We start from the raw sequence: 12822 nt of genomic DNA on the forward strand, positions 1-12822 counted from the left end.
CCATAAAATTACTTCATTGCTACTTCAAATCTGTAACTTGCCAGTGTTCTGAATTGTAATGTATTTTTAAAAAATGTGTTTAATTTAATTTTTTTTCCATTTTACATACCAACCACAGTTCTCCCCTACCCCACACCATCCCCACTTTCTCCCCCACCCAAATCCCCATCCATTTCTCAGAAAGGGTAAGGCCTCCCGTGGGTTGTCTATAAAGTCTGGCATATCAAGTTGAGGTAAGACCAAGCTCCTCCCACCTGTATCTAGGCTGAGCAAGGTATCCCTCCATAGGGAATGAGCTCCAAAAAGGCAGTTCATGCGCCACAGGCTGCCCAAGCCACAGGATTGTCATCAACAGAGGACCTAGTTCAGTCCTATGCAGGTTCCCTAGCTGTTAGTCTAGAGTCAGTGAGCTCCCACTAGATCAGGTCAGCTGTCTCTATGGGTTTCTCCATCATGATCTTGATATTTTTAGAGATAGAGATTTGCTAATGGGACTGTGACCCACAGGTTGAGAACCAGTGCTTTAGCCAGTGCTAACAGCTTAGAGATCTGTGAAGAGCTGAGAAGGGAAGTGTACTCACAGATGGTTGCTTACACATGACCAGGGGATTTCAGATACATCTTTACCTCTAACCAATACAAATTCTGTTTTCAGGTTTCATTCAGATGTGTCTATGTTATTTACTTTTTGTGCTATTTTCTGAGAATATATATATATATATATATATATATATATATATATATATATATGACCGTGCATGTGTTCATTTTCTCTGGGAATAAAAGCTTTATGCAATTGGTTTAACTACTAATTTGTCTTTACAGTTTATTAATTTTGTAAACTCAATATAGTTTATTTAAGAATAAAACTGTTTTATTTGGCTTAGTTTGTATATCAATATTGGGAAGAATTTATTTTCCTTTAAATGATTAGTTACTAAGTATGAACTTCTTTATGCCTTTCTCTTGTACATAATTTTCAACAAGAAGTTTAACATTTAAGTGAGGCATTTACATTGGCTCTTTGGAATGTGTGTTGATTGTCACAAAGTATTCCAGTTATGGGAGAACAGTCCAGTCCTGTCCATTTCTGAAAAACACCACATAAGCAACAAATCTCTACTGTGGTTAACATGTGTCATCATGCCAACCTTTCAAAGCTTTGTGGAGGAGGAAATTTGAAGAGCTTTGTAAAGCTGAAAGTCTCATGGAAGCTTAAAGCTCTGGTCTTTTATAGTCCAAGATGACTAACTCTTTCATTTGACCAGTGTGGACTCATAAAGTTCCATACGTAAGATGCTGAAAGTTGCACTGTATCAGTGACCCTGTAGAGCTGTTTGTCCTGCAGGGGCCAACTATAAATGGTTGATGCATAGCTGCTGCATTTCAGGTTTGTGTTGCAGATGGGAACATGCAACACGAACACACATGCCTTAAGATCCTAAGCAAAAATCTGAGCTAGAAAATAATGAACTAATGGCATATGAAGTTGTAGTTACATCATAAGCTTAATCAGAGTAGCAGAGCTTCCAAAGGGGGTGGTCAAAGACACCTGGAGAATCCCAAGAAATTGTCACACGGAAGAGAGGACATTTAGCTGGTTTTTAGGGTGAACTTGAGATTGTGAGATGATGAAGGGAGGGGCCATTCTGGGCGAGGAGACTACTGTCTTCATCAACTACTGGGAGACTGATCGTGTGTTAGATGTGTACTACATTTCTGTAAGCATTCGGTTGCTCTGGCTGTAGTTGGAGTTCTGAACGGTCTTCTTGTATTGACTTAGGTCCGGCAGAGAAGGGGAATAGATATCTGATTGGATGTATGGGTCAATGGAACCTGGCAGAAAACGTAGAGATTTTTTTTTTACATTAGACTTTTAAAACATTGGTGCAGTTGAATATAGGTGACAGAGTGGACAAACAGGTGGTGACACACGAAAAGCTAATGGTGGGTAGGGCCTGGAACAGGAATAGTGATTTCTGTTTCGACAGTGTATCTATCCGTACAATGTCTGCGTGACATTGGTGAGATGCTCACTAGTGATGGTTATAATGACCTGAAGTTTGAGGAAGATATTCAGATATTACTAAAGGGATAGGGTGATGTTACATGGTAAAGAACCCAGGGAGAGCTCCACTCAGTAATCAATCCTGAGAATCAGAAGAAATGGGGCTCTGGCAGTCCTTTCAGGAGGTGCAGGCCAGGTACTGTCTTTCAGTCACTGGTGACCTGTGACTGCACCTACCTAGACATTTCATCCTGGGATTTTTTTTAATTTAATTAATAAATTAATAACTGTCATATCTCTTGTTTTTGTTTGTGTTTTTTAGCTGGAAGCTGTGATATTGGTGAACATATTTCCCCCAATCGCACCAGTAAGTCCCAGATTTGGGAAAATCAGAAATATTTCTTTATTAGTTACCCCAGCCATTGCAAACGGAGAAATTGGCTTTCTTAGCCACCTTCCAATCATTTTGCATGAACCCAAAGGTTCTGACACTGAGGTGGTGAGTACGCATTGTTAATATGTCCTAATGTGTCTGAGGAACGGAAAACCTTTTTGATATGGGGCCAGCATGTAGAGTTAATAGAATACGTGCTATTTAGAATAAACAACTGGTGAGCGTCTGGTTTTCCTAGAATATTTACTATTTTTAAGAGATTGTGCTTTTATATATTTGCACATATACACACATAAATGGCAGGAGCCATCCCCATTGGTTGACAGGTTCCAGCAAGGGAAGGAAGTGAGCCAAGCCATGGTGGTTGGGAGAATCTTAGAGCCAGAGCACTTCCTTATTTATACAGAATTTAGTAAGCAGGGATTATATTTATGTTGTTCCAAAACATAGATTATATCATTTTGTTTTTGGACATGTGTTTCACTTCCTTTTGGTCATCTTTTTGCTCATCATTAATAAACTATGACAAAACAGTTATCATTTCCAATCATTTTCCTCAACTTTTGACATCATTGATTGAATAGGATGCTCAGGACTATCCTGGGGAAGCTTAGAAATAGCATTGCTGGGGGCTGGAGAGATGGCTCAGAGGTTAAGAGCATTGCCTGCTCTTCCAAAGGTCCTGAGTTCAATTCCTAGCAACCACATGGTGGCTCACAACCATCTGTAATGGGGTCTGGTGCCCTCTTCTGGCCTGCGGGCATACACACAGAATATTGTATACATAATAAATAAATAAATATTAAAGAAAAAGAAATAGCATTGCTGGAAGAAGGCATAAAAGATTCATAGGAAAATTGCCATCAATCAAATATTCCCAAATTGTACAAATATTAAAAGTCTCCCAAGTCTGCAGCAATGGAGATGAAAAGCAAAGGTGGCGTGGCGGCCATCTTGTGGCTCAGCTTTGCTGGAACTTTGCCAGGCAGCTGTGCTGGTTTTGTGACTTCTGCCATTCCATCAAATATGGCTGTGCCATTTCCTCCTCGTTTGTTTGTGAACATAAGCTCTGTTCTGATGCAAAATTGTAAACATCTTTTTTTTTGTTGTTATAACCTTGGAAACCAAGGCAGACTCCTGTCAGTGAATGCATATTCGAACGGTATGCTAAAATAACCAGACCAGCTCAAAACAACAGATATAATTTAATAATTGAAAAACGGGGAAACTCACGCTACTGGAGTAGAAGGTCCGAAGTCCAAATGGGTCAGGCGAGCAGAAAGGGCACGCGCACCTATCTGGGCTCCAGGCGGCCACACCCTAGCCAGAGGTGATTGGCTGAGCTTCCCCATCAGACTCCAATTGAGCTGAATTTGCTAAGGCAAAGACTGCATGTTTGTAGCTAGTTCAGAATTGTTTCATAGGCCATGGAGGTGGGGAAACAGGCTGTTCACTCATAGTATTTACCTGGGTCCAGTACCTGTGAGAGGTGAAATCAAATCAATTTTCTGAAGCTTACAGGAACCCTTTTTAAGTTTACAAAAAAAGGTAAAAGAACATCAAGATTCCCAAAACTGTTTACTCTGCCTTGGAGGGCACCAAGGCCTGCCATTAACTTTATAATCAAGGATTTTTTTTTTGTGCATACTAGTTCCACGTTTCTGAGGCAAAACATGAAAACCTAATGATTCAGTCATAGTTTGTCAGCTCCTAAAATTTCCCTATGTTTTCTTCTTAAATGATTTATTTCAGATCCTATATCTCATGTTCTTTGGTACCACTTAAGTAATAATTTCTGTAGAAGATTCAATTTCTTATACAGCAAGTTCTCCCAGGGAATCACCATAAGTTTTATTCCTAAAATCAGGTTTCACAAGAGTTGTTCCATTGTCCCAGTTTTGGCCTCAGTGAGGGGCCCTTACCAGCAAGGAGTCAAACATTAAACATGTCAAAGACACAGGAAAGAGTGGTGCAGCACTTCCAGCAAGGACAGCGAAGGGTCAGTCTAAGTCGTCTGAGCACTGTGATCTTTGTCAAGCAGCAATTCCAGGGTACTTAGCATAGCCACATAAATATATATGTAACAAATTTAGTCATAGATAAGGATGTTATTAACTTGAGAGTGGAAATGGCTTGGTAGGGTTTCTAGGAAGTAACTGAGAGTGGCTGGAGGAAGGAAAAGGAAGAAGGGAAATGATGCAATACTATTTCAATTAAAAAATTTAAGGAAAAATGTAGAATTAATTGCTCAGGGTGAGAGTAGATTGTAAATGGAGACTGCTCTTTCATTTCCTGATTGTTCAGACATAAGCAATCACACAGAAACTATATGAATTACAACATTGTTTGGCCAACAACTCAGATGTACTGCTAGCCAGCTCTTATATCTTGAATTATTATTTTTATTTTACCATAAGGCTCGCAGTTTATTAATTCTTGCTTCTTGGGCAGTTACATGGTATCTACCTCCTTCAGCAGCTACATGGCTTCTACCTCCTTCGGCAACTACATGGCATCTCTCTAACTCTGCCTACTCTCACTATATATCCCTTTTAGCTTGTCTATATTCTGCCTTGCCATAGGCCAAAGCCGCTTTATTCATTAACCAATAAAAGCAACACATATACAGAAGGTCACCATCTCCCCTGTTCTATCTAATTAAAAAGGAAGGTTTTAACTTTGACATAATAAAATTGCATATACAAAACAGTTATCAAGAAAAATTATAGTTATAATATTTAGTCCATTTATATTTAGTAAATTAAGGAAAACATTTTATCATGTATCTTATCTTTGTGACTCTAAAGTCTCATATCTGATTTATCTTTTATTATAACTAAGGAAAACTATAATTATAACTATCTATTCTTCAACTCCATCAAAGATGCCGGAAGGATATAATATTGCCTAAGTTAACAGGAAGTGCATTGTAAGCAACTTCCAAAAGTCTAGAATTGACAGAGGCATCTCACTGCCTGGACAGTCATCCAAAGTTCTTCTGTAAAATTGGGGCTTCCATCTTCAGCCTACAGGCCCATAGTATCTGGCAGACTTTTCAATAAAGCAGAAAATTTGAAACACTTCTTTGCCTGTATTGTCAGTTTGTCAGTTACTTTCTTCTTTGTCCTGCAGAATGTCTGGCAGACTCTTTCATGAAGCAGAAACATTATGGGACCATCCCATCACTGGGAAAATTCAGCAATCACTTTTCTGTGGGTCCTGCAAGTCTGGTTCATATAGCATACCATCAAGCAATCCAGCCAAAAGCAGTTTCTTGCCAAAATGGCTAGCCTTATCACACTGAAGGCAATTTGATAATGAGTTTCTTCAATGCCCATCAACTTCTTTGAAGGAATTGGAGTTGCCAGAAGCAGCATGTCTCACTATTCATAAAAGTCTAAGTCCTTAAAACATTTTAAATGCCATAGTCTGTAAGTGTTTGAAAAATTTGAAGAATACCTATTCATATGAAATATATCTCTGTACATCTAGAAAACCTAACTAACATGACTAAAAGTTTGATTATTATAAAAGACTATTAATCTGTATTTCTTAATTATATATTACATTTTTAAATGAGCTGCACAAATACAATACCTTAAACAAGAGCAGAAATATGTATACACCATATACACATTGTAACAAATCATCCTTAAATTTCTATCAATATACCAAGATCCATACCAATGCAAAATATTCATCTCTATATCATATCCCCCTTTAAATGAAAATAAGCATTTATAAATAATCATTTTGGGAATTTAAGTGTTGTTTTCTCTAAACTGCTTCCTGCTGTTTTTTGGGTTAAGTATTTTTAGGGTTCACGGAGACCTTTCTGGGGGGTTCTTGTTGCATCAAACCAATTAGCCTGGAAGTAATCCACATGTTCTCATCTGTGGAAACAAAAGCAGAACCTCTTTTTCCAGAGTAACATATCCTTAGACTCAAATTTTGAAGTCAAGATACCTTTAAAATATATATGTTGGGCTTAGCTTAGCAGCCCCCAGAATCAAATGTCTCTGTGTAGTCAAAAAATTTAAAGAAAACACAATAATAAATATAATCCAGACTCTGTGTATTTTTCCTCTTTATGTGACTTATTTTTCTTTACTTCATTAATCTATGACTGTCTGTATTCTTTTATATTACTTTTACTGTCTCTTTAAAGACTTCGTTTACTTACTTCTTTTTATAACTGTCTATATTCTTTTTTCTCTCTCTGAAGCATACACACACACACACACACACACACACACACACACACACACACAGAGACACTGTGACCCCTTCAGAGATTTATTTTGTCAAATCTGTCTTTATTGCATATCTGTAATCATTTTCTGACCAGAAGCACCTTTTTCTTTTTAAAAATGCTAATCAGGGTGACTAGAACCAACTCCACAGCTCTGCCTATTTGCTCTGCCCCATCTAACATGGCAGAGGCATGTTTGCTGCCTCTTCAAGCCATGCTCACCACCCCAGCTCCAGGGACGTAGGGGATCTATGTCACCATTAAACAAATAGTAGCATTGCTGTTCACAAACCCATTTAAGTGCAGAACCATAGTTTGTGCTGTCAGCATGAACCACGAAGACCTTTCTTAAAGAAGTTGCACAGTTTTTGCTGCTAATGCTAAGCCAGGAAGCTTTCTCTTAATGGAATTGTGCCTCTGCTTGCCTCTAGCAAACAGAGCCCATCTGAAGAAATGCTGCTACCAAGAAGCCATGCTTAACTCCATTCTTTTGTGTCTAGAATTCCTTCTCAAGTTCTGTCAGGTTTTATGTGGATGTAGTTGGCCCACATTGGCACCATCTGTAAGCAGAGACTGCCCTTTAATTTCCTGACTGCACAGACACAAATAATCACACAGAAATATTAATTACAGGCATATTTTTAGCTAGCTCTTTTATTTTAAAGTATTATTTTGTATTTTACCATGAGGCTTGTGGCTCGTTACCTCTTGCTTCTTGGGAAGCTACGTGGTGTTTACTTCCTTTGGCAGCTACATGGTGTCTCCCTCATTCCACCTACTCTCTCTCTATCCCTTTCAGCCTGGCTATATTCTGCTCTGTCATAGGCCAAAGCCACTTTATTCATTAACCAATAAAAGCAACACATGTACAGAAGGACATCCCATATCAGTTAGATTGTTAAAAAGTGATTGGTTTTACACAGGGTATAACATTTGATAGCCAGTTATGAATCCGGCTTTTAGTGGTCATATTGTAGAAACACAAAGTAGTTTTGGGTTTTGTTCTCTGACTTTCGTTTGTGCTGCCTCAGGTATAACTGAAGACTCAGAGGTAGCTTGGAGGTCCATGGTTAATACTAGTTATAGTGATGTGGATTTGTGAAATGCTTAGCCTTAGCAACACACACACACACACACACACACACACACACGCATGCACACACATGCACACACACGCACATGCATGCACACATATACAGACACACACGCACAAAAGCATGCTCCTCTCCTCTTTCCTTCCCTAAGCATCATTGTTGTAGTTGAATTGTGACTAAGTGTCCTTCTATTTAGGGATACCTCTGTATTGCTGTATCACATTCTGTCAAAGACAAGTACCTCCCACTTAGGTTTGCTTTAAATTGGTAATGTTTAGGTCAGAAACGAGGGGAGTTGGTTTTGTTATCAAAGTCTCATGTATCTTGACCACTGTTTCCTTCATTTATTGTTAGATTCTACAATTCTACGGACGGTGAAGATTCACTTTTCAAAATGGTTTTGACTTCATATATTTTCAAAAGTTTACTCTTTTCCCCGCAAAGCCTAAAAAGCATCTACTTCATTCCCTGGGAATGTGTTGCTTTGTTTACTGCGTGAAGCTGTGAATTTACTATTTCTACTGTTCCAGGTCTCACCCAGCTCCCTCACATGACTGAGGGTCACCTCTTTGTAGTTTTTATTTTATTTTATTTATTTTCTTCCCAAGAATTTTTCTTTGCTTAGTTGTTTCAGGCTCAGTTGCTAGCCAGAATAGCAAAATGTACAGTTTTATATTTTTCGCTATTTTTTAGTTTTCTAATATATTTGCCTTTTAATTAAGATAATTCCAAGGTTATATTTTTGGCATGGTATATATATTGCAGGTAAATTTGATCAGCAAAAAACATAAAAAGTATCAAAATTATTTTCCTGCTTCTTCAACTGTGTTTCTAATACCACCTGGTTGTTTACTTCTTTATATGAAGTACACACGGTCAGCCAGTTATACTTGCATGTGCGTGGAAAGTTCATGTTCCTCATGAGCATACATGTTTGGGCAAGTTTTTCTTCTTTTTCTTCTTAATATAAGGTATCTATCCCCCTACATCGAGATGGAACTGATGGCCAGGCTACTGTCTACTGGAGTTTGAAGCCCTCTGGCTTTAATTCACACGCAGTGACCATGGATGATACGGGTCCTTTCAATGGCTCTGTTGTGTTTTTATCTGGGCAAAGCGACACAACAGTCGACATTACTGTCAAAGGCGATGACACACCGGAGCTGAATGAAACCGTTACCCTTTCCTTAGACAGGTAATAATGGCTCGTGGCGGGAACGGTAACTTCTGTCTGTTTGATTAATGATTTTGATTTTGATTTTGTTTTAGTTAATTTCTCCATATGTGGTGAAAACTGTGGAGAAGGGTTAGCATGGCTTTCAGATGTTTCTGTTGTGTATGGATCAGCTTTTCTTTGAAGACTATTGTATTTGTGACCCTTCACCATCCTGTTTTACTCTGGGGGAGCATTATGTAGAGAGTCATGGAAGAGTAGCTGACAGTTATGAGGAGTAGCTGACAGTTATGGGGAGTAGCTGAGAAGTCTGAAACATAGTCATATTGCTCTGCTTATGAGGGCAGCAACAAGCCATCGAAAACGTTAGTGACACACTCATCTTCACTTTCAAGAAAGATTAGACTTCTATGAGTGATTATAAAGACAAGATTAACCTTTATTCTCTTTACATGGGATTTACGTACTAAGTAATTATTATTTTATAGAATAAAATCATACAAATTCATGCATTAACATTTTAGCCATCATAATAAGAAAGCATGCAGCATTTCCAGGAGGCACCACAGTCTCTAAGGGCTTTGTTATATTTTATTTATTTATTTTTTAAGAAAATTCAGATGCTTTCTAAAGAGGAAATGGAGCCTGATTAATTGGTGACAATGGTTTTAGAAAGCAAACACACCTACGGCGCTGTGGGTAGAGTGCACTGCAGATGTACAGTTAGAAACACAGCTACAGCGCTGTGGGTAGGGTTCTCTGCAGATGTACAGTTAGAAACACAGCTACGGCGCTGTGGGTAGAGTTTTCTGCAGATGTACAGTTAGAAACACAGCTACGGTGCTGTGGGTAGCGTGCACTGCAGATGTACAGTTAGAACTCTGAACTTGACCTTTTTATAGCATGTTATTTATGAGTAAGGCAGGAAAAGCTTAATCGTGTCATCTTTTGTATCTGATTGTCACTTCCTAGGCCTCCCCACCCTTGTTTTTGGTCTGGTCTGGAACTCTCTCTGTAGACCAGGCTGGCTTCAGCCTCACAGATCCACCTGCCTCTGGAGAGGAAAGTGCTGGGATTAAAGGCGTACACCCCCTTGTCTGGTGTAGTTTTAAAGTGAATGAACAAAATGTAGACTACAGAGAGTGGGTCTTTTGAGAGGCCACTGGTCATTTTGTTATCATCAGAACTTATTTTTATTTATCAGAACATATACTTATTTTCTTCTTTCACAAAAATAAAACAATAATAAATCCCAACAGCTAAAACCCACAGTCTTAATGTCACCATCTTATAACACCATGATACAGACGGCTTTGTGGAAAACTGCTTCATGTGATAAAAGTTAGTGAAATTCAATGACATATAAATTGGCAATTAATTTTTTTCCATGGAGCTTTTCAATAGCTTCGGTCTGAGCTATTGAACTAAACTAAAGCAAATTGGATAATAATTATAAGCCCGTGGAACTTGCTCGAAACCTTGTTAGCCTGTCTGATCTCAACTAGATATTTAAAGAACAATTGGAAGTATATGTACCTCTGCAAGTCCAGTGGCACTTCTGTGTAATCTTTAAGTGTAACATGAAGATTGAAGTGAATTAACTCTTTTTTTAAAGCTTTTTCTTTCCTTTCCTTCTTCTCTCTATGTGGAAGAGTATATCATACACCACAGGAAAGAGCAAATCATAGAGTTCTTTGTTTTTTAAAATATTATGGTTCTTTTAAAACAAAACCAATCAGTCAAATTCTACACCAAAATGTCAATTCAGTTAGTAACTGGTGTTCAAACAAGAATAGCCTAATAATACTCTTGCATCCAAAGAAATGCTCAGATAAATAAATGACAATGAAATTTACCATTTGGAAGTGATTTTGTCAAAATCTTCCTTTAGTTTTGCAAAGTCTTACCCAAACTTAAGCAAATAACGAATGAACAAAGACTAGTGTGATCATATCACAATGGAAGAAGGAATGCTTTATTAGGGTAGGTTTCACAGTTTTATCTCAAGGTCAACTCAAGTGCTTTAAATTTAAACTAAATATAAACAGAAATTGGCTTGATACTAAACAGTTAAAAGTAACTTCAATATAATACCTATTAAAAGTATTCTATTGTTTAATATTCTGCAATAAGAAGCAATTTTTGTTATTTTATTTCATAAAGACAATTATATGGTACATAAATCTTTATTTATAAATGATATGTTCTACTTTAAACTCTGAGCTCGAGAGGTCTTTGTTTTGATGTGTACCTTTCAAGTGGACGATGAAATACACTAGGGATGTGGACAACTAGATTTCCTGACACTAAGCTGTAGTTACAGTGGTGATGTCTTGTGACTCAATAAATGTATTCTCTGAAATATCGAAAGGTATAGATTTCTCTGCTACGGGGTTTTGATGATTTTAATGCAAATAGCAACTGGCTTTAGATCTGAAGATGAAAGGTTTTTTTTTCCAAACCTAATAAAGTGAGTAAGTAATTATAAGTAGGGCTGAATGAAATTTGCTCAGCTGCTGTGGCTTCTGGAAGTGCACACTTTCAGGCTTCTGTGCTCTATAGGGGGCCAGGAAAGGAATGTCTTGACATGCTTGCTTGACATGCTTGCTGGTCATGGGGTCATCTTCCCTGAGTGGGATTGCTAGCATTTGACAATAGCAGAGAACACAATGTGCACAGTTCCCGTAAACTGAAAACTGCTAGCTCTAGGAGGCGGGGTAGGGGTGAGTAGTAAGGGCGCTTCCTTTAACTTTATTTCACCATTACACTGAGCTTTCCATCCTGAGGTTTTAGCAAATGCTATGTTTGCCTTCTCTCCTTCCCCCTTCCCACAGTTCTTTCTGTGTTGACAGGGTAGAAACGGAAAGATTTGTCGTGTATTTTGGGTAAGTGTGCAGAATAATGTCTTGTTCTGAAGATTCACTATTTTTTTCCTGTGAGTGACCGTTTTATGATGAAGCTGCCATTCTGCATGACCAGTCTTGAGCAATGCTGCCTGTCCACCTGGCTGTGCATGTCTGTGTGCAGTTTTATTCTCTAATGACAGTGGGTTTTGTCTGAGTGGTTTGAAATTTGAGGTCCTCAGTTTTGCGTTCTGAATGCACTTAAAATATTTAAGAAAGCATTGAAGAATTGAGTGTTATCACATTTTGAAGCATTTTAAATTTTAAATTTCCAAATAGTTTACACCAGAGAGTAACTGTAGTTTAACTCTGAAATCCTTTATGACCATATTTTGCTTAATAGAGAATATGAAACCAGTGGCTTTTCTGGGTATATCTTTGCAGTTTCTTGCTTTCATGCCTGTGTTTTATAGAGAATATTTTTGAGCTTGCATCATACATTAGAGAAGTCTAAAAGTAACTATTTACTGTGCATACTGATTTGTATGCTTTGCTTCTCATCCAGTTTTCTTGTCTCCTAGCTTACTTGGACACAGGGGATTTCAATTGATGAAGATATTTATAGAAATGAAATAGAGGCATTGTTAACACAGCAAATAGCTGTCTGGTGTTCGGATTACTTCCTTTGTGGTCACTAGCATGTTGGGTATTGCTTGTGTGATTTGTATAAGCAGAAGCATGTTAATCATTTTTTCCCTCTTTGAAACCACCAGCCTGTGTGCATTTCTATGGATTGTTTGTGGTTTCATTGTGATTTGGAGCTCAGATCATGACTATACTTTTGCTCAGTAGGAAGTGACATGTGGAGAGATTCAGTTCAACTCATGTGGCTAAGACTTCCCGAGAGCTAACTCCAGATCTCAGAACCTGCTCTCTCTTTGATCATCCCAATTATACTCTTACACAAATACCAGAAATTTAAAAAAGCTTATTTATACACCTGTTGATCTACACACACACACTCACACACACGCACACACACACTCCTCACGCACAC

General features: G+C 38.1%; 1 protein-coding gene across 1 annotated transcript in view; it reads left to right on the plus strand.

The window, feature by feature from the left end:
* The window catches only part of Adgrv1 (adhesion G protein-coupled receptor V1), a 536429-nt gene that overhangs the window by 40763 nt on the left and 482844 nt on the right, over positions 1-12822 (plus strand). The window contains exons 10-11 of the mRNA XM_038323536.1: positions 2331-2507; positions 8720-8943. Of these exons, the coding sequence (XP_038179464.1) occupies positions 2331-2507; positions 8720-8943 (401 nt within the window). The remainder of the gene's footprint in view (positions 1-2330; positions 2508-8719; positions 8944-12822) is intronic.

The sequence above is a fragment of the Arvicola amphibius genome, chromosome 3 (genome assembly GCF_903992535.2).
Source record: "Arvicola amphibius chromosome 3, mArvAmp1.2, whole genome shotgun sequence".
Lineage (NCBI taxonomy): Eukaryota > Metazoa > Chordata > Mammalia > Rodentia > Cricetidae > Arvicola > Arvicola amphibius.